General features: G+C 36.3%; 1 protein-coding gene across 5 annotated transcripts in view; it reads right to left on the reverse strand.

The window, feature by feature from the left end:
* Positions 1 to 23,012, reverse strand: part of CHID1 (chitinase domain containing 1) — a 119,468-nt gene that overhangs the window by 46,137 nt on the left and 50,319 nt on the right. For 3 of the 5 annotated variants that reach the window (XM_065636040.1, XM_065636039.1, XM_065636041.1), the window contains one exon: positions 22,442 to 22,597. In XM_065636040.1, coding sequence (XP_065492112.1) covers positions 22,442 to 22,597 — 156 coding nt within the window. Of the gene's footprint in view, positions 1 to 10,883; positions 10,971 to 17,275; positions 17,348 to 22,441; positions 22,598 to 23,012 lie in introns of those variants that run through there. The other 2 variants (XR_010606309.1, XR_010606310.1) reach the window with 2 other exon arrangements.

Here is a 23,012-nt window from a genome sequence, read left to right on the forward strand (position 1 = left end):
TAAAGCAGTACGACAGACTGCAAGATGTGAAGTCAAATGCATTAGAAGGTACACTGACCAGTTGCATTAAACCAGATCAGAATAATGGACATCTTTAAACTGAAAACTGAATTAATCCCAAGTAATTAATGAAGTATATTTTACCCCTAACTTCATACAGTGTTTTTCAATGGCAGCTAAGGAGAAAAACATTGAAGTTACTCCTGCCCAACCTCTTATTTTTTGGCTCTGTGTGGAGAATAAGACAGTGAACTGTCATTTCTCCAGCTGAAAATCAGAAGGTTGATGTGTTACACTGAAGTCTAGAAGATGCTTCCCTCAATAAATTTGCAAGTTAATAGCTCACATTTTAATAATCCAGCAGACTGCTATACAAGGATACTTTCCATACAATAGTACCTAATTAGTACAAGATGGGTCATTTCATTAAATATTTTTAAGTGATGGAAGAATATAGGCACTCACATGAATTCTAAAATAAGCACATTGAAATATCATACAATAGTTGGAAAAAACCCCTACTGTACTACCTGGCAAAATGACACAGATTATCATAAAAATGTATACAGCACCTGAAATGTCCCAGTCATACCTGAAAGAGACATTTGCTATTACAGCATTCAATCTACCTCTTTTACAAATTCTGTCTTTGCATTAATAATATCCAATATTTCAGATAGAGCATATACACAAAATTCTTATCTCATACATACATAATAAACAATTCAAGAATATCTTTTGCCAAGGAAATCCATCATTTTAGGAACCAATTTTCCATTATGAATCAAAAAAAACCCAAAACAACTAAACTTTGCCATCAGCAGTGTAGACTGCAAAACCACTCCATTAAAGGGAAATATAATACAATACATAAGGCAATTAATGAATATCTGTTAAAAAAAAAAAAAAAAGGTAAATCACTAAGTGTTCACAACAGCCAGATTGGATTAATAATGTAAGAGTGGATTGTCACTCATTAAACACTCCCTCCCTGAGCCTATATTTTTACACTACCAGATATTAGATCTCCTTTTCCATATCCTTTGCTTGTTGAGACTCACTGATTATGACAGTATTTGATACAAAGGAAGATGGACAAGAGAGAGGTTGTACAAGAAACCTGTACAATAGAAAAAGTCAAATTTGCTGAAGAAACATCATGAAGAATTTAACTAATCTTCAGCTTAGTAAGAGGGACGGTGTCGGTGTCTTGCAAAGCTCACAGAACTAGAGACAGTGGAACACTAACTTGACCTGAGATTACAAAAAGCTCTGCACATAGCTTAAATACAACAACATCACAGGACTCCAACAGAAGTATTAAAAAAAGAAGGAAGCTGCACCAATACTGCAAATGAACGCTTTCAAGAATGGCTGTAAACGAAGGTGTATACCTCTGTCCCGTTCCTCAGTCCTTCAACATTATGCTTCAGCATCATCAGTACAGCACACTCATGCATGGTTAATAGAGTACACATCATTCCATCATCCAGCATCCCTGTATTCAGCTTTTATTTCCTCAGAGAGGAAGGCTGATTAAGAACCTATTTTAAATCCTAGGCGTACATGTTCTGCCACTTGTCCTCAGCCCCAAGATGAGTACTACATCTTTCACTATATCTATGAAATTTGAAATAATAAAATAAAAGGCATTTAAAGCATGTGATTCAAAAAGAAAACACCCAGGAGCAGAAGAGATGGGGATGCTGGCGAAAAGTAGTCAGGCATCAGTGCATTGTAAAATCGTTGCCAAGGCAGCCAAGAGGGCGCTGAGAATACTGATAGACCACAGCAACTACAGGGATAGAGTACACATGAATTCTTTGTAGGTGGTAAGCATCATCCTTAGATCATAAAGCAATGGGTAATTGTCTCCTGAATCTTTTTATGAACACATTAAGTTACAAAGGTTGACTTACATAAAAAACTGTGTGACCTGGTAAAACACTTTGAATATCTAACAAGCAACTTAGACACATGAACTATGAAAGTCAAAATGTCCTAACACATACAAAGTTTACATAAAATTTTGTGACCAGTGTGATTCAGATACAAGAATTTGCTGTCTTCTGTAGACCACTTATTACCTGAAGGCAAGCTGATTCCCGTTTTACAGAAGTCAAACTATTATGTCTTAACAATATCTCTTGGATCTTGAAATACTGTCTTAATGTGAGACAATTATGCTTCTGTTGGTCCACCACAAGGATTAAACCCTTCCATCAAATACTGGTTCTTTGGCACCACTCAAGGACAATCTGCTTGATGTCATTCAAGAAGTGTTGACCCACCTTTTCTTGGATATCATTTCCAAAATTGCATCATCTTGAAAGAATACATAAAATGCCAAGTATACTCTCTGCTAATAGCCACTGTTAAAGAAAATATGCTTATTATCCAGTGTAATAAGCTACAAGCTTCTGAATGTCAACGGACCACACAGGGCTGAAAGACAGGAGGGGAACAGTCAGTTTGACCACTGAGGTCTTTCTGAATTGCAGACATTAGCAAATCTCAGTAAGAAAATGCCCTGAAGTGTGTATTTGCAATTTCCCTGCTATTAGAGAGTATTAGAAGTTATTCATATACCACGGCTAGAATAAGATGAAAATAGAAAGCTTACATAAGCTTCTATTATGTAGAATGAGTATTGAATGTAAAAGTAATTGAAAATGATATTTTAGGCAGCCACTGGAAGGCGAGACTTGCCTTAGCTCTAGAAATACACAATAATGTATTTCCTACTTAGTGGCTGTAAAGGACATACAGCTGATTTGCATCAGCTTATAAACACTGCATGTGACCTGGTTACTGAGCTAGTTACTGTATGCATATATGAATCTGGCTTAGTAAAAGAGCTGTTCAGAAGCTATACAGAACCATTTGATTAGCAACACCTGCCAGGTTATGAATCAATCACTCAGTAAACATCACTGATTGGCTCCAAAGTCCAAGAATAATTTTGCTAAAGTTGGAAAAGCAAAGATCTAAAGGACAGTAAACAACAAGGAAGTAGTTTTCAACTTTCAGCTCTGCAAAAACATTGCAGGGGCCTGCTAAGCAATCACAGTTTGTACACGCGTAGATCACCCAGCACTCACTTTAGAAGCAAGTCCTCCTGCAGGTGTGTCCTGGTTTTGGATACGATAGAATTATTTTTTTTTCCTGGTACCTGGTATAGTGCTGTGTTTTGGATTTTGTATGAAAATAATGTTGATAACACATTGATGTTTTAGTTGTTGCTAAGCAGCGCTTATACTAAGTCAAGGACTTTTCAGCTTCCCATGCTCAGCCAGCGAGGAGGTGCACAAGAAGCTGGGAAGGATATTCCATATCATATGACAGCATGCTCAGTACTTGGGGAGTATATGGGGGGAGTTTGCTGGGGGGCTGGGATCACTGCTTGAGGACATCGGTCAACAGGTGGTAAGTAACTGCATTATGCATCACTCGTTTTGTATATTCTATTATTATTATTTTCTCTTCCCTTGCTGTCCTATTAAACTCTCTTTATCTCAACCCACAAGTTTTACTGTTTTTTCATTCTCCTCCCCATCCCACTGGGGCAGGGAAGAACGAGCAAGCAGCTGTGTGGTGCTTAGTTGCCAGCTGGGGTTAAACCACGATAAGGTAAATGTCAAGAACCCTGAAGTTTCCCTCAGGAAACCTCTTTTCTCTAGCACTAGGAGTTTCCAGTGTTCAATAAAATACATGGATTCACTAGCATGTATTAGTCACACAGTGACTTAAAGTGTTCTGGTGCAACTAACTTAAATGCCACATCTGTTAACATCAATATGTTCTAGCCTTCCCTAATACTTATGAGAGTATGTATGGAAAAAAAAATTACATTAAGTGATTCAAAAGCATTATTTCATGCTTCCTATAAAAAACACATAAAATAGAAATTTCTGCTTTTGCTCACAGTAGCAGATGAATACATACAAAATGTATTGCTAGTAAAGGGTCATTTTCTCCTTGTTTTAAGGATTTTAACTGGTATTTGCATCAAGCTTGAGCAGAAGCTATATAATACAACTGATGCAGAATGAATTCCATCTTACTAAAATTATTTTGCAGAGCTTATTCTCATTAGAGGAGAAAGCTTCTTAGGTCAAAAGGCAATGGAAAAGTTGTTTCATTCTGCCTCATACTCTGGACTCTACCTGGAGTTAAACAGAGTGCTTTAATATCTGGATGCATTTGGATCTGCTCAAATCAGGTTTAATAGCCTTCTATAAATAGCAAGTTCTGTCTAAGTTAAGATACCACTGGTACAGGGATAACTCTTGCAAGTGTTAGTATATTTATAGGTAAAATATATACCATAGTCTTTATGTGCAATATTCTCCATACACATATGTAGAAAATGTAATAATGAAATAAACATTTTTATACTGCAAGTGCTTGTATTTTCACTATGATAAAAACTTTTTATCAAACAGTTCTGTGTGGATTAGTAAAATTTCTGCTAATTCTAAAGGAAAAAGCACCTACCAAGTTACCATATCAATTAAATGGAACAGAGACAAATGAGGAATCTACTATTAACTTCTGGAATAAGAAATGTTAATTCTTCTACGTTAATGGGCCTTTTGGGGTTTCTAATGCTGAATCTAGCATACTGTGGGATTTTAGCATTGATGTGTTTCTAATGAGAGGTTAATGAATCTAAACTCTCATACCATGGTAAAACACAAGACTGGGATTCAGGGAGCCAGTTCTGGCAGTGTTTGGCTGTGTTCCAGTTGAGTTAACTTATTGATGAAGAAGTTTTCATCAGATGCTCCACTTCTTACTGAAACATGAAGTGAGTTGGAAAAGAAAGGTCCCTGTGGTGTAGAAGGAACTGTCAGCAACCCAAGGAAAAGGCCAAATTAAAATTAAAATTCATTAACCTCCGCATCTGTCAGTTTTGAAAGGAAGAAGGAAAAAAAGAAGGGTGAATATAGTAACCTAAGACAAACAGATTTACCACTTGCTACATGTTTCCCAGAAAACTACCTACTACATCAACAGCCTTATTTCTCTGAGAACAGTATCTTTGTTAAAGAGAAATAATGTAACCTAAGTAAGATTCTTCACTGACAACTCCCTTAATTTACCTGGCATTTGAATGTGATGAGAACACCTTTTTCAGTCTTCCTGTTATTTTGTTTCCAAAAAAACCCCCTATTTTTTCCAAATTCTTTCCTTAAGGAATGTAAAATCCAGTAACGGTTTGCAGTCATGTAAGGCAGAGATCTTGTGGGGGAAAAAAAAAAGTTGAAAGATTACTTAAGGCTAATAAAGCATCTATACAGGACCAAAATCACTACCAGTGAGACAGAGCATTTTTGATTTGTACTGTGCTCATGGAGTCCACATCTGGGTTTCCTACATGCTACTGCAGTGCAAATAACATAAAAGAGAAATCTGGCAAAAAAAAATCTTTTGCTCTATTCACAAATATTTTTTTTAAGTTTTTGGTGGGATTTGAACATGAAAGATCACAAGGAGAAAACCAAGACCTAGCATGAAATAAGACTAGCACTACTAATGCAAGAAGAAAACAAAAAGAAGGCATAAACTTATAATGTTTCATCTGAAATAGACTGATTATTAGATATATACCTTATATCATATCTGTATCTACCAAATACACCTGTGTCTATGAAATAAGCCATTTTAAAGATCTGGCTCTGAAATGTGAGAGTAATAGTATATTAACAACACTCTTCATAATTTAAAAAGAGCTTTGTAAAATAACTTGGCTTGTTTTCAGCAGAATTGTAAATACTGAATAAAATTTTATTTTTATTCCCCGGTGAAACCTTTACAGTGATAAACTAATACTGCTCAGCTTGAGTACCAGGTAGAGCTGACAGAAGTAACATATAAGAACTCTCTTCTTCAGGAGACAGAACAAGTTAGTGATAGCCATTGAACGATGAAGTCTTGTCGCGGTTTAACCTAAGCTAGTGATCACAACCACAATCGCTGCTCACTCCCCTGCCCCCAAACAGGGGAGAGAATTGAAAGGGAAGGGAGAATCTCATGGATTGAGACAACCATAGTTCAACGAAATAACAAAATAATAGTAACATATATCAAATGGAAAATAAAGAAAATAAAAGTTTACATATCTTACTTGCAGCAGAATATTGCTTGCTGGGCAAACCGACAGCAAATACACTTTAATCATCTTTTTGAGCCTTAGATCAGTGTAAAGCAAATAAGGTTCTTTTCCCCAGATGTATGTAAGGTCAAGCAGAAAGTATCCCACCTGCCAAGTCTGCCCGTCAAAAAGCTGTTGCAATATTCCATGCAATCCCCATCCAAAGAATCAGTGAGAAACGCACAGACGTAACTTACTCTAGCCCAACTACGTACACAGCTCACAGCAGACAGGAGACCCTAAGTACTGAAAACAGTGAAGTCTTCTACAAATTTTCTCCCCAAAAAAACATCAAGGTCTAGAGTTATAGCAAGCAATTGCACGTGCAGCACAACTCACGAAATCTGATTTGCTGTCTTAAGCTGAATTTCCCTCTACTTAATCAAATGCAAACTTTTCCCAGTTGAGCTTTACACAGATTCTCTGGCAACCAGCAACCAGCTTATAGTAGGGAGGCTTACTCTCTTCACAACAATAACTTATAATTTACAGCTCTGCTAAGCCATTTATATTCACAAAAGTTTTCATATCTTTGAGAATGTCTGTCTTTGTCAAATTTGGTTTAAAGTAGTTCATGTAACCAAAGGGCACTGCAGAGAACCACTGCATGGACAAGCTGACCAGTAGAGACAACACAAGTCATAAAACTTATTTTCTTAAGAAATTAAGAAAAACAGTAATAATCTGGGTGACTGAGTGTAGAATATTCAAGATAGGAAATTTATCAAAGTAAATCAAACAATGTATTTGAACACTAATATATATGAGATATGCATAAGCACCTCAAAAGCGAATAGAATTCAGTGAAACTTAAAGCAGTTCATAAAGAGAGATTATTTTTCACTGCTAGTTCAAAAATCACTCCTTTGCATCTCAATACATAATCTACTTCAGCTGTCCTCAAAACAGCCTTTTTTGCAGACTACGCTAACGAATACTTGGAATTTGTTTTCATACGTTTTACGCTTCTTAGCAGCTGGGAGCACAATGCTGCACTTTAACATTGCCATAACATGGATAAATAAATAAATAAATTTTATGCAAGTTATTCAGCCAGTCTTATTGCTTTTCAAATGTTGTTATATTTCTACTGTGCAGCTGTGAATGATTAGCATTCCACCTTCATCTCTCTCTGCTGAGCTTCCTTTTAAGTTTGCTCTTGCCTAAAATACAACTATTTTTTTAATACAAGCAGGTCAAGGTGATCAAAAGTCCTAAAATACTTCAAATATGTGACTTATATCTCCAATCTATTTTAAGATAACATGCTCTTCTGCTCCCCTCACCGTATCTTAAGTTGAATTTCAGATGTTAATCTAATTCACTTTCTTTGGGAACTCTAGTTCCTTATTTGGCTTAGGTAAATTCCATCTCTGGCACCAGAAATGTCCCTTTTTGGTGATGCAACACTGGGAGAAGGTTGAAGCCACACTGAAAGCAACACACTCAATACCAGCTTGAAGCATTCTTATTTGAGAGCTTTTTATTTCTATGTGTCAAAGTTGGTAAAATTTGTGGAATCTGGAATTATAAACAGAATCACTTTTTAAAACTATGCTTTAGCACGGTGTAGGATAAGAGATCATGAGTGGGTGTGGTGAACATTCCATGAAGGAAATGAAAAAATTAAAAATATGTAGTAGAAGTATTAAAGATTCTGAATAACTAGCTGAAAAAAATGACACATCAAATAACAAGCCTAAATAGAACAACATGGCAAGTATAACAAGATTTACAGCACTGGTAATGTTATTGGACCATTATTTGTTTCCAGCATAGAAGAAATCCATTACAATGGGCCTCTGGAACTGCTACAAGACAGTATCATGTCCTTCTCTGACAAGGAATAATCTTTCTTGAACAGACAACATTCAAAACATTTAGTCTGTGCACAGAGTAAAAACCCCCAAATAAAGCAACTCACTTGCCAAAATCTAAACCTATTTCATTCCTTTAAAGGCTGTAAAAAACGGTCAAAAAAGCTCCCCTTCAACAGGCTATCAAATAAGGCAGAATATTCTATGACTTCTCTTTATTCTCTCCCAGTAGCTCTGGCAACCATAAGGAGAAGGGAACAGAGGCCAGAATTGTTATGCACTAGCGGGCTGGAAAAAGGCTGAGTTCTCTGGCTCGTTTCATGAGATGATTCTCACACTGTCACTTGCGTGATAAAAATTATTTATCTGAACTGCTGTTAGTATGAAACACATTTAGGAAGCAAAAGTTCAGTTTATTTCCCATGAGAGTGAATTACTTTCCCCCCCTGACTTTACAACAATCCTGGTTGAGTTTTTGCTAGTTTAATAGACTTGACATTCGCCATTTTTTCTCCCTGTCAAAAACCTATCCTCCAGACAAATTGTCTGGAGAGAAAACGCAAAGTAACTCCATTCATGAAGGAATAATGAACTAAGACAATAAACTAAGACAAACAATTACCAAGAGTCTCAAGGTGCAGGACACAAGCAGTAAGTGAGGGTAGTAGGCCTTTAAGAGAAATCGGAGTAATCAGGAATCAAGAAGAACGAGATAATGCCTAGGACTCATTAAGTAACTGATTAAATCTACATGATTAAAGTAATTTAAGAAACTGGAATATATGAAAAGCCATTATTGGGTAAAGCAAATCACATCTTTGCTTTCAGTGAAAATGTCAGATGTTCTCCTAATACCTCAAAAAAACCCGGAACAAAATACAAGCATAGTCCAGTTGAGGTCTCTAGATGACACCCAAATGTTTATTATACTATTACAGTCCAGTGTTATTTAAATTTGCATTACCTATATCCACCATTGCTCTGAACAACATACCACGGATTTTTTTAAGTTGTGGTAACTTTCCAATTTTAGATACAGAATTGCTACAAGAGCACAAACTGCACATCAAAATTAATGCTTCATCTGTACCAAAAATCTCAATATTTGCCAAAGTTCAAATGTACCTACTTGCTGGTGGGGTGGTGTGAGGAGCAGAATAGGCCTTGACTCTGTGTGAGCACTGCTCAGCAATAACAAAAACATCCCTGTAATATCAACACTGTTTTCAGCACAAATCCAAAACATAGCCCCATACTAGCTACTACAGAAAAAATGTACTCTATTGCAGCCAAAACCAGCACAGAAAGGAAAACATTTAGTACATTTCAGTACACGGAAGACATGGACCTGTTTGAGAGAGTCCAGAGAACGGCCACCAAGATGATCAGAGGGCTGGAACATCTCACTTGTGAGAGCGGGCTGAGAGAGTTGGGGTTGTTCAGCCTGGAAAAGAGAAGGCTCAAGGGAGATCTTATTGTGGCCTTTCAGGGGGGGCCTGTAAGAAGGACGAGGACACACCCTTTTGAGAAGGGCATGTTACGACAGGACAAGGGGTAAGGGTTTTAAACTAAAGGAGGGGAGACTCAGACTAGACATGAGGAAGAAATTCTTTGCAATGAGGGAGGTAAAATACTGGAACAGGTTGCCCAGAGAAGTGGTAGACGCCCCATCCCTGGAGACATTCAAGGCCGGGCTGGACAGGGCTCTGAGCAACATGATCTAGTTGAAGATGTCCCTGCTCATTGCTGGGGGGTTGGACTCAATGACCTTTGTAGGTCCCTTACAACCCAAACTATTCTATGATTCTATGATTTACATAGCACTGTTCTCACATAGCATGTTGGCAGTAGCCATTAGTGAAAGACAGAGAGGCTCAGTCTGATAGTCACAGCAAAAAAAACATTCTGAAGGTGAAAAGTCCCACGTCACAAGGTCAGGTTGTTTAAAGGACAACTTCAACTTAGAATAATAAAAGCTATATTTAAACATAAATAGAAACTGTTCAATGGAGGTGCAAAAGGCAAGACGGGTCATCTAGTTAAAAGTCTAGCTTCAGGCAATGGGATTTGAAAGTTCTGGTCAAGGGTCACAAAAATGCATCGCTTAAATTAGATGTCTACTTCAGGACAAACTGACTATTTAAAGCTGTTCATTTTTGTTGAAATAGTGGAAAAATAACTCCAGATAAAGATTCCATTGATCAATGATTGCTTTATTATTCTGTTAAACTTGGAAACAAGGCTACAGAAAAGTAGTCACTACATTATGATGATAAAATGGCAAAACACTGAAGTAAAGAGAACAGAGGAAACTGAAGACATTTTGTGCCATTGCACTAGAGCACTATAACATGGTCATCCACAGTGTATGTTACACCTAATATCCTAATACTAAAACTACTTGGGTTTCATGCATACTTAAAAGGTAATCATATTACATGGCAAGATGCTCCAACCTTTAACAGCCATGAAAGAGATTACATAAAGGGAATCAATGTTCCACATACTGAAACGAGATACTTTATAAAGAAGTTAAATTCAGAATTTGAGCATTTTGCAGTAGATAAGTATATAATCTACCAGTTACGCCATAATTTATTGGTTTTTTATTTCTTTCTTCAGGGTCCGGCACCTGTGTAGAAACAGTCAACCTAATTTTTTTTTTTTTTAATATGACTCAGACTTATTTCTGCAAGGACTTTTTCCCCATATTTCTATAAATATTGCTAGTTCAACTTATCTATTACTCACTACCAGGGAATACAATTAGACTGTGGAAAGTAAAATCAGCTTTAAAACTGACATAATAATACTGAATAAATAAATATACCAGCATTTTTCACATTATGCATTTATATAAATGAAGGAATGTTAATTTCAAAAGTCTTCTCTCTCCCATTACTCTTCTTGCCTTTATGTCTGATTTTGTGCCAGCTGAGGACTCATTTTCATGAACCAGTAGGTTTTCAATGGATGTGGATTATCTGAGCTGCAGGCTTTATGTGCAAAATATGCAAAAATAGATAAATGTTAAAATGTGTTTCTCATTCCTAATAACAATCAAATCAAAGACTTCAAGCTGAAAATTTAATGTGAAAATAAGCTCTGAAAATAAATTAATTAGCCTGTGAACAAAAAGCTTTCATTGTATACATCAGCACAAGAAGCATCCTATTACTAAAATTCAGATACCAAAGAAATTAAAGCTGCCAAAAATATTTTAATTGCAGAGTTTCCAAACTCATGCAAGGAGGAACAGAGACACTTAAACAGCAGATTAAAAAAAAGTCAGAATCCAAGAAAGATTCCGAACAGTGGTCAAAATATAAACAATCAAGCAGAAAATATGATCCAGATTAGCTAATACTACTCTAGTGGTCTGTGAGCATATTTTGGAATATACGATACTAGGGAGGTAGAAAAAAAAGAAAAAACCAAAACATTTTGGATATAACACATTCTTAAGATTTTAAACCCTCTATAGGTATCAGAATTACACTACACTGCTTCAGTGGGTTTTCTACAAAGAATGAAAGATAACTTCCCATCAGATCCATGAGAACAGAAACACTCTTATTTCAAATGAGAATCTGTTAACATGTGCCAGAGCAGGAGGGTGATCTTAAATTATGTCCATTGCTAAGACAGGAATCCTAGTAACTAACTGCAGTCAACTTGGAGAAAGTAAATGGAAAAGAAATTATTTAGAATGCAATTCCGAACAGCACATCAATATATGCATTTTACTGTCTTTTGAAACAAATGGCTACATGTCAGCTCTAGAAAACATTTTTTTTCCATGCTCCAAAACTATTAATACTGCTGTTTTTGAAGACATTTACTTTTCCTTACTTCAGCTAAAAGATCACTTCTTTTCTTATTCACATACAAGATTACTGAGTAGTCCTTCAGAACAAATTCTTTCACCTGTTGCCACAGACTCCCTGCTGCTGAAATCTATCTACTAATGCACTTAAAGATTTTAAGTTTATGTTCCTAATACAATCCCATTTATACATCTCTTTCTCACAGTACCATAAACCAGATTCTAACAAAATATTACTTATCCTGCAAGATCTTACTGTACATAGTAATGCATGCCATCACTCCTTTACTATGCAGCTTGATAGTCACCATTTCACAAAAGACTAATGGCAAATGGTTTATTTGCAAATTATTAATATGAGTGTTTTACTTTAGGCAAGCTCACAATTCAATATTATTAATAGATTTCTGCTCTAAAAACCCATAGATTTTTACTTATTCTTAATACAGTTGCTAAATAAATTATGCCAGTCAACTATGGGGTTCTGGGCATATCTTATGTTTAATATTCCCTTTATGGACTTTCTCAAAGAAAACTCTAGGGGTAAGGAGGAGGAAGAAAACTCTTCATTTTTGAAAAGGTTTTCAGATATGATTGAAATTTATTGGTGGGGCTCTCTGTGAGCTTGACATACTACCATCAGTGGTATGGGGCTTTTTTATCTGAGGAGAGACTAAAGTTACTTTACACTCATCAAGTACCTTAGTTTTTCATGACTTAAATTTTAATTGATATTCTTAAGACAAAACTGGCTTTGGCTCACGGTTTCCATCACTAGACTGATAATTTTTCTTTCCCGATTAGATTTGCATAGAAGAATAAAGAAAACATCTAAAATATCCTTGAGTATAATTGTTTCTAAGTCAGAATAATTATCACACATGTACTGCTATACTTGGCTATGCATTTAAATGGAAGCACTGTGTCTGCTGCCCTTACCAACTAATAATTCTAAAATCCTTATAATTGGCATCTTCAGGTAAGCTTTACAGAGGCATTGACACAAGATTCAAAACTTTGCAACATGATATCCACTTTACACATACAGATGCTAATAATATTGGTTTCTGGGGTCAAACGTAGGAGCAATTACAAATTACAAACAATTTACAATTCCTCTTTATCTACTCAACCTATTTCCCTGTCTTCTAATTCATTTTCCCAAGGATACACACATCAGCAAAAATAGAATTGTTCAGGAGGCCTTCAATATGCAAACTCAAGTACAGAAACAAAACCAAGGTGAACTAAACACTTCAAAACGCCTGGACTCAGCTAAGACGTAAGGAAGAAAAAAAAAAAGGTGCAATCTCCATATAGAAGAAATTAGATTTTTAATTTGTAAGTAGCAAGCAAGGTGATATGAAACATCCATATCATATTTATAACTCAAAATTTCAGTGTTAACTGCAAGAGACACTATGCTCCCCATGATGTTTTCATCATGTATTCACTGGTTAATGAGGGCTCAGTAGTGCCAGTCTGCAATAATCATACTACTTTCTCAGGTGTGGTACATAGAGGTCTCCATAAGGATGCATGTCTCATTGATTTCTCTGCACATGCTCATAACTCACAAATGCTAAAATCTAGGACCAATTCTATAGATTATTATTCCCAATAGGAATCATAACTTCCCTCACACTGTCAATACCAAAATATATTCCACTTGTATATTGAGTTTACTCAAACTGTCTAGTGCCTCATTACTATAAAATGTAGAATCCAGCGAAATGTAACTATATCTAAATCCATTAAAACTGATCCAAACCAGTGCAAGAATATGGAAAGTAACAGCTTCATTGACTTTTACCTTTCCAGGTTTATGGCTCCAAGTAAATCAGCATATTAAGCAGAGACCTCTAACCCACAACTACTTCTCTGCTGGAAACACCTTAAGAAAATAAGTTACTTGCACTCAAAGCTCAGAACTCATGGAAATTTTGCTTTCACTCAAACGGGAAAAAATTGTAAAACACTGATGTGTCTACATTTTGGTAAATACAAAGGAACTCTAATGATAGATCTCTGCTGGGTTTTAACCATTTCAACAGGTAATTTTATAAAGATCACAAGCACCATTTGCCATCTACACCCACAACCTGTATTTGAGGTTGGCAGTAGGACTATCCCCACTCTTACAGAAACTGGCTCACAGAACTCACAGACTCCATTTTAACCCTATCACCTGATCATCGTCCTCACTCATAAACAGGGAGGTCCACATATCTGCTCTAAGCTTGAAAATACAGCTACCTTGAACTTTACATGAAATACCATTCTAGAGGAATTTTCTTTCCCTTCCTCAACCATAAGGGCAGGTAAATAACAAAAGGAAGAAGCTATTTGCAAAAGGTTTACAAAGATGTGGTACATGGAGAGATTTTTAGTTTTTTCAAAGATGGTTTCTTTCTCAAATAGGGTAACAAACACAACATTTGATTTAAACATGAAAATGACATACATAAAACTGTCAGAGATAACTATTTAGGACATACTGATTAATTTTGGGGCATAATCTTGTAAATTTCATTGAGTTTCCAAATAACACATTTGTAATAATTTTCATAAGCCTGTATTTTTTTCCTAAAAGTAGATTAAGTATCAGAGTCTGCCTTGATTTCCACTTTAGCCATGAACTATATTCCAGTAACATTCTGAAATGTAACTCTCCTGTTTTTAGAGCACAAAATCAAACCACTATTTTAGCTAATATTTATTCCTCAACTTTTCCAGATCCATTTTCCTAAAATAGGCATGGAATAATTTAGGCTGGAAAAACCCCACCTCCCTCTACTTCCTAGTGTTGATAATATACTGAAATATTTCATAAAAATGTAAAGAAAAAAAATTTATTGGGCTTCATACTGCTACTGAATGTTATTAGCAGAAACCTCATTCAATCATCTGCTGTATAACTCCAAGTGTAAACAAGCTGTTTGCACAAATCAAAAGCTGTTAATGTTGTGCAATATACTTGCACGTCTTTCAAAGACTGTGTAGCTATACGCTCTATTACTATTTTCTGTAAGTATTATTTCAAGGCTCCGAGCCTATTCTAAGTCTTACATATTTCCACACTGGCTCTTGACTCAGTTATCAAGTCCTTCGATCAGGACTTAGATCACCCTGCATACTTTGTTGCTGCAACTGCTACTTTTCTCTAGAATTGTAATAAGCACACACATTTATTCTTGCCCTCTGAAAGGACTGTGCACAAAAAACCAGCCTTGAGAAATATTAAAATATTTTTACAGATTTTTTTCCACTGCCTTATGCAAAGAATAATCAATGGTTTTTTACTTTATTTTTTTTTTTAATTGTACTGTTTAAAAGCAGGCATTTCGGTTTAAAAGGAGGCACTTAGATTGAATGATTCTGCTTACATCAAACTTGGAGTTCACATCAGGATTGAGCTTTTACAAGAAAAACTAACACCATGCTTTGGTCTGCATCATGGAGCAGCCTCAGAGTGCATGAAAGCTTTTTTTGCATGAAACGACTGCAGAAGAGACACTCTAACTGCTGAGTTTCAGTCCACAGGACCAGACTAGAGTCAAAGTATAAAGCCTCAAAGACTCATTGCATAAGCAAAGGGTCCCCAGCACCACTTTTGTGCCAGCTTGTTTGACAGCATACACATAGCCAAGTACCCTGTTTCCCTGAAAACAGGCCCTAGCATGATTTTTCAGGATTTTTGAGGATGCTCGAAATATAAGCCCTACTCCAAAAATAAGCCCTAGTTACAGTTCATTTAAAAAGTCAATTTAAATAGTGTCCAGGCAGCTATACATGTGAAAAAGCAAGCATCTTTTAGAGCAAAAATTAATACTGACCCTGTCTTATTTTCGGGGAAACAGGGTAACAAAGACATGACTTCAGCAAATCAGGAAAAAATAAAGCAAAGAACTGTGCTTTATCAGCATCTACCCTAAGTTTCAGAGCTTGCTAAATCATAGAATCATTTGGGTTGGAAAAGACCTTTAAGATCATCCAGTCCAACCATTAACCTAACACTGCTAAGTCCACCACTAAACCATGTCCCTAATCACCACATCCACACATCTTTTAAACAACTCCAGGGATGGTGACTCAACCGCTTCCCTGGGCAGCCTGTTCCAGTGATGAGAACTCTTTCTGTGACAGAATTTTTCATAATTACGAATTTAAATCTCACCTGGCAAAACTTGAGGCCATTTCCTCTCATCCTATGACTTGCTACTTGGAAGAAGAGACCAACACTCTCCATGCTATTATACAACCTCCTTTCAGATAGTTGTAGACAGCAATAAGGTCTCTCCTCAGCCTCCTTTTCTCCAGGCTAAACCACCCCAAGTCCCTCAGCCACTTCTCAAAAGACTTTTGTTCCAGATCCTTCACCAGCTTTGTTGCCCTTCTCTGAACTCTCTTTGGCACCTGAATGTCTTTCATGTAGCAAGGGGCCCAAAACTGAACACAATATTCGAGGTGCAGCCTAAAGAAATGAAGCTTTGAAAGTGGTGCTCTTTAGAAAATGAAGGAGTATATAATTGTCTTCCCATAAAGTCAACAAACTGAAATTATATTTGTGTTCCCAAGAAAGTTAATTCCAACTTTTAAATCTATACTGATGATATTCAGATTAGTTTCAACAGGCCTATAGGAAGTTGTATCTTGGTTTTAATTCTGACTGATTCTCCAGTAATCATGGCAATTCAATTCACTGAATGGTCTAATGTTAAAATTAGGTAATGAGGACTGAAAAATCAGTTTAGAATTAGAAAAACTCCAAGTTGCTTTCTTAAAAGAAAGACTTAAAAGAAAAGCCTGTCTGTTAAAAAAAACCCCAAGCATACGCCACACATCAAACAATGCCTCTCTTTCAACAAAATACAAATGATCTCATTACTGTCAATTTTATAGGGAAGGGAACAGACAATCAGACTCTGGCTCTATTAAAGCTCCAAAACAAACAAGCCCTGTCTTACTGTATCTGTATTCAGATACATGTATTCCATTATTTTTCAAGCCAGCCCAATTTTTCAATCATCAGACACCAATAGGAAAAGTGACTTAGACATAAACCAGTTGAGGGGTGGGCGGGGAATCAGGGAAAATATAACAAAACATAAACACAAAGAAACAAACCAAAACCCCAGGATGTATTATTTTTCTCAGGAAAGGTCAAAAACTCTCCCAGGTTAGAAATAAGGGAAAAAGATGCAGCTGCTTGGAGCCAAGACTTTTAGTTTTTAGAATGTGGCAATGGGAGCTAAGCGGTTGATAGCAGGGAAATCCGGATACGTACATAATGTTACCTGTTCATGTTAATCACCATATATTTGAAGAGATTCAGTCGGGGCTAGCAGTGGGTTTAGCTCCACCACTAGTGATCTCACAAGCCTAATCCCAAAGCAATGAGTTTCTTTCACTTCACTTTACACTTGGTGGAGACACTCACATGCAAATCTATGAACATAAGTAAATGTAACTTACCGTAAAGGTTTCTTTTCTTCCCTTTGTTTTAAACCATGGAAGTATTTTTTCCCAATTCCATCATGCTATCTTCTAATGGTTAGAGTATAACAATGAGACAGTAAAGAACTATATAATTATTTTGTCAACATTTGACTGGGTAAATATTGCCTATAGCAAATTTACTGTCAAAAAAGATCCCGAGAGACAGAGAAGAGCACATTTCACAGCAATATGCCCACCATCTAAAATGTGCATCACAATGACTAATTTTTTTAAAACAGATGCACCGAGATATACACACTCACCCACAGCCAGTATGCCATTGTACAACTGAATTTCAGAACTAATCATGTGCCTAATAAACACAAACCACCTTTCAGTTATTTCAAAAATAAAACCCAATTATAATAGCTTTTGTATTTAATATTGTATTTACAACTTGGGCAAGCTGAAATATGATAAAAATTTTACTTCATAAGATGTTCTACCTACTTTATATGAATTAACTAGTCTGTCACTTTCAGCTAACAGCTCACATTCACCTCCATTCCTAAAGGGAAGGAGACACAAATGTACCATGGAAGCCACACATAATAGAATAACCCAGAGGGATTTTAATAGAATAAACCTCTTGAAACACTCCTGAATTATTTAGATATTTGTAATACAGAAATGACTTCTTTCCAATTGCAGGCCCAATTGTAACTTCCTCCTATCACTGCCATGATTTTACCATCTGATCCAGCTGTACAACTTAAGAAGAAAGAGCTTAACACTTTCGCCAATGAAGCAGAGAGGTGAACAACAGATCAAGAGGATGTTCAGTCCTACAGAGCTAATTGGTCCATTGGTTTATTTGAAATATTAGTATCTCCCCAATGTTACATAAACTAGGAGCAAAATGGATTAAATCAGGAGACAGAATCCTGCTATGCAGAGAAGTAATGCAAATTCTGAATTACAGCATGAAGAGAAACATTGTAAAAGCCTTTAACTTGAAGAGTAAAAGCATCCCTTGCACGAGTTTTTTGCTACCTTCTGTAAGACAAAATAATGAGTCACAGCTGACCCAAATGTTCTTAAATTGCTGCTAATAAAGGCACTGACCTGGTAACTCAGGGAAAAAGCTCACCTCTAATTGTTTCTAAGTACCACTTCTTATTATCTGCTATTTACAGAATGGCAGGCAGCCAATAAAATTCTCAGTAGAACTCTGCATCCTCAGGTAGCTTGCAAGTAATCTTATTTTCGATCTCTGAGCTGTACAATGCATTTTCAAATTAGTTTCTCCCCTTTTCTCAACTAGCAATTTATTATATCAGCCTTCTTAAGTGTTCAAAAAATTAACATAAAAATCCATATTTGGATGCCTTTCAATAAAAGGTAAGCACACACGGCATTTTCTCACAGCAATGGAGTTATTCACATATCTGTTTTCAACAGCTATATTTGGAACAAAAGCAGCTTGGACGCAGATTATATTCCAAAGTTATATACAGCTGGGTGGAACATCAGAGATGAATCTTCCCTCTATCAACACTACCCAAAAAAAAAAAATAGGACAGAATGTCTTTAACATATTAAACTTAGCAGGGATGTACTCAATAAAGAAGGCTGAATAAACCTAAGTGGCACCATTGGCATAACATAGCCTTTGATTTACATTGCTTGTAATTCACAGCCCACAATGAAGTTTCTCAGTTCCCTTTTTGGCCCAGGTCATAAAGACTACAGATATTAGACGGCATGAAACAGAAAACATCACTGCACTGCTGTCTAACCTCCCATGAGAAGGCAAAAGGAAACAATGGGTATTACTGCAACTGAAATACAATGTTCCAATGATTAAGACAGATTCCTAAGAGTAGGTTGCTAAAGGTGAAGAAACTACGTTGGAAGTAAGAAGCTTGTGCGATAGAGGGGCTTGCTGACCTACTAAAGGCCTCAAAAAGGACTCAAAGGTAAAAATTCTGCAGAAAGGCTAAACAATTTCTTAAGCTTCAGGGTATACTGAATAATTATTTACCCAGGACACACACTTTTGAGGTGAAGAAGAAATGCTGTCAGGTTGTGGTATCAACAAAGGACACACTGTAACAAACTGATCATTAGAGCAGCAAGTCAGAAACACCAGATGGTTATGTTCTGACAGGATTTTAATACAGCGGTAAGTTTTAATGACTGCATCTTAGCAGTTCAGACACCTGATTCTTCACAGTCAGAGGGCAGAAAACAGCTCCTCTTGTAACACCACTCAAGCACAAACTACATTGTGCTGTAAAAGAAAAATTGTTTTAATTTCATTTAATCCTGATATATATGTGTACACAAGCACACACACATATATACATATTACTTTTTATGGTGCCTACAAATGAAAAAGGATATTACATGGAAAGGTTGTGTATTTTTTCAGCAAAATGGTAACCAAGTACACTTCTACCTTTAGATTACATTCTGCAATTAAAAAACCACTGCCACATAATATTTTATGCAAATAGGAATTCTATTGGAAGTTATTTTATGAACTTCTGGACTAAAAAAATATTCAGTGAATGAAAGCTATCTATGTTCAGAGCTTATTTCCATCACATAATTTTTATCCTAAAGAAAAACTCAAACATGAGATCGGCAAAGGTTTCTGCACTCTGCATGTAATCCTATATATATGCTATATTAATAATCAATTCAAATGCATACTACCTTTACATCAAAAAACTTGAGAATATATATTTTGCCACTGAAGCTTAAAATTCTCCAGCTGTCTTATTAGATATGATCAGATTCTTCCAATGAATATGGTTCAACAAGACAGTGTGCACTTCACAGTGTGCCAAGGAGCACTGGCATGTTGGAGACCTGTACATGAAGTAAATTTCAGATGCAAAAACCTGAAGAGAAACCTACAACAAAAAAAGTGGATACCCACCATACTGCACTTAACTGATTAGATTTAAAATTCATTTTAATACCAGTACTTTAGCTTAACTCCACTATCACTACAACATATGGAGGGTGCCTTAAAGGAGCCATGACTCAATCGTTCATCACTTTTTACAGGTCATTACTAACACTGGATTACAGTCACCAAGAAACCAGAAGCTCAAATTCACTAAGGAGCCAAGGTGAAAGAAAAAAATATTCAAGCCATCCACTTCTACACTGGACACAGCTTCTGAGCAGCCTTTTTATGTAGCATGAAGCAAATACAAAAATGAGAAGCAATAGGATCAGCCTCAGCCATGTTTCTTATTAGAGAATGAAAAAGCCTTATGTAGCCAGAATATTAATAATGAAATAGGAGGGAGGGAGAGCATCTCTGAAGAAGCTGTCCATATTCTGGGATTCAACTGGATGTGATAGCTATAGTTTTCAAAGACTCACAGATGCTAGAAACTATGACTTCCTTACAAACAGCCTATTACCAATTAAGTGACAGAAAGCTTATTTTACACTAACAACCTTTTTTCTGTTTTCCTCATGTCAGAAGCTTGGCCTAATGTTGAAGCTGGTTTACCTTGAACCTATTTCACTATTAAAATACTACACATGACATATACAGCAAATACTAATACATAACTGTGCATGCTCAAAAATATATTTCTGGAAAAATAACCATTGACAACATTTAATAGGTAAGGCAGCAAACTGAAAACTAATGTGTTTTATGTATAAACTCAAAGTCTCTTAAAGACTTTGTCCAGAACCTTGCTGCTGGTAGATATCCACAAAACTACAACACCATAGTCTGTCAGTGAAGAATATTTTAAAAAGACCATTCTCTGTATAAAACATATTGTCCCATACTGTGCGTCAGTGCCCTACATACAGGTAAACATAGCCTCTTTTGGTAAAAGTTAGATTAATTGTACATGACTCTTTTTGCCATTAATTAAAAAGCAACACGAATTTATACTATAATATAGGCCAGAAGAATCTATAAAAAGTAAAGGCAGATGCCATCCTAGTGTGAAGTATGTTTTCAAGCAGAAACTTCATTCCAAAAGTTGCAGTTCAGGAAAAAAGCGAGATCCTTTTATTCTGCTAGATAGTGCTACACTCCTACCTGCAAAAGGTGCTGTAACTATTACAGTGAAGCTACACTAATTGTACTGAGCTTGTAAAAACAGGCCTGTAAATTAACAATGTTTTGACTGTTGAGTATTTTTCCTGCCTATCCACTACAACTAACTTTACAGAAGCCATTCTGATATACTCATTATATATCTTTCACTGTAGACAATGGTTTTATTTTCCCCACCCTGTAGTAATTTTCTGTTATTCAGCCAGATTCAGACATAATTCAGCACTGGGAAAAAACTCTGTCTACAGTATCATATCCCTTCAAACAGCCAAGGTAAAGCAAGAAGATGGCAGAGGCAAGTGCAATGATGACAAAGTGTTTGTGTAATTGAAGGTATGGACATAAAAAATTCAGGTCCTACCTTATACAGTCCAGCTCAGATAGTATTTCAATGCCCAACAAGCAATCTGTTACTACATTGAAACATCCTGGTGTAATGAACTTAGTAACCTGTGAAGTGAGTGTAGTCACCTCTTGTACTTCAGGTTTGTTTCTACTTGGCTTTGTTCTATTTTGTAAATTAATAACCAATTTCGGAACAAACCTGATTGTTCTCACAGATTGACACTGTGTTTCCTGCTTTTTCTTCTGGCTTGATGTTACTGTACCCTGACTGTATTTCTACAAAGCTCAACGTTGGTATAGGTGGTTATTATACAAAACTAAAACAACCATTTTCCTCTGAGAATCAATACAAAATTACAGGCTGGCTTTGGAATACTTCCCTGTATCTTCTTAAAGATTTTTGTCTCCAGGTAAGACTATTGCAGTTTTCTTCTACTCAAAAGAAACCTGGTGGCATATTGCTGTTTGAAACCAATATCAAATTTCAAAGTAACAGGTAACAACCTCAGGAGCTGAGAGAAACAATCTTTAGGTCAACTACACGAACTCTCAAAATGATACAGAGTGTAAGAGAATACTGCAGGCCACTTTAACACAAAGATGGCAAACTGCAGGTACAAACATGGATAGAAGAAAGAGGGAAAACTACACAAATCTTTTTTCCATAGGAGTTCTGACAGGATAACTGTGCCATCTATCTGCATTTCTGTGAGAATATATCATACATAAGTACTTACTATCCAGAGAAGTCTTACCTGCTACCAAGGATGGGCTGCCCAGAAGCTCCCAAAGCAGAATAGTCCATGCCATAGAAATTCAGACCTAGAAGTATTTTATTTCTCCATTTTGAATCAGGATCCAGTACTTGAACACAGGCTCGTACCCAGGGAAGAGGGGAATTTGGACCAGGTCTGTCAAGTTGGCAATTACGAAACAGGTTGTCAGAAACAGTACATATTCATTCTCGGCTTTCTCTTTTTGACTAGTGTAATTGACAAGAGCAAACTATGCTACACAAAGATCAGTGACGGTTAACCTACAATCCTATGAAGTTTAAATGCACCTTTCTTCAGTGGCTTGAAGTACTGATGCATAAAACATGCTTGCTCCACTCTCGACTTTGTAATTAATTTCTAAGGTGAAGGGACACAAAACTTCTTACAGTGGGTAAGAAAAGGTTTCCAGTTAGCACATTTTCACTGCCACTGGATCTGGCAGAATGTCCACATGATAAATCAAAACTCTGTACGAACTCAGTTGTTTTCCAATACCATCCTCAATGTTTTAGCACAACATAATGGGTCAAAATCCACTATTTACTTACAG

This window comes from Caloenas nicobarica, chromosome 5 (assembly GCF_036013445.1).
Source record: "Caloenas nicobarica isolate bCalNic1 chromosome 5, bCalNic1.hap1, whole genome shotgun sequence".
In the NCBI taxonomy this organism is placed as follows: Eukaryota; Metazoa; Chordata; class Aves; order Columbiformes; family Columbidae; genus Caloenas; species Caloenas nicobarica.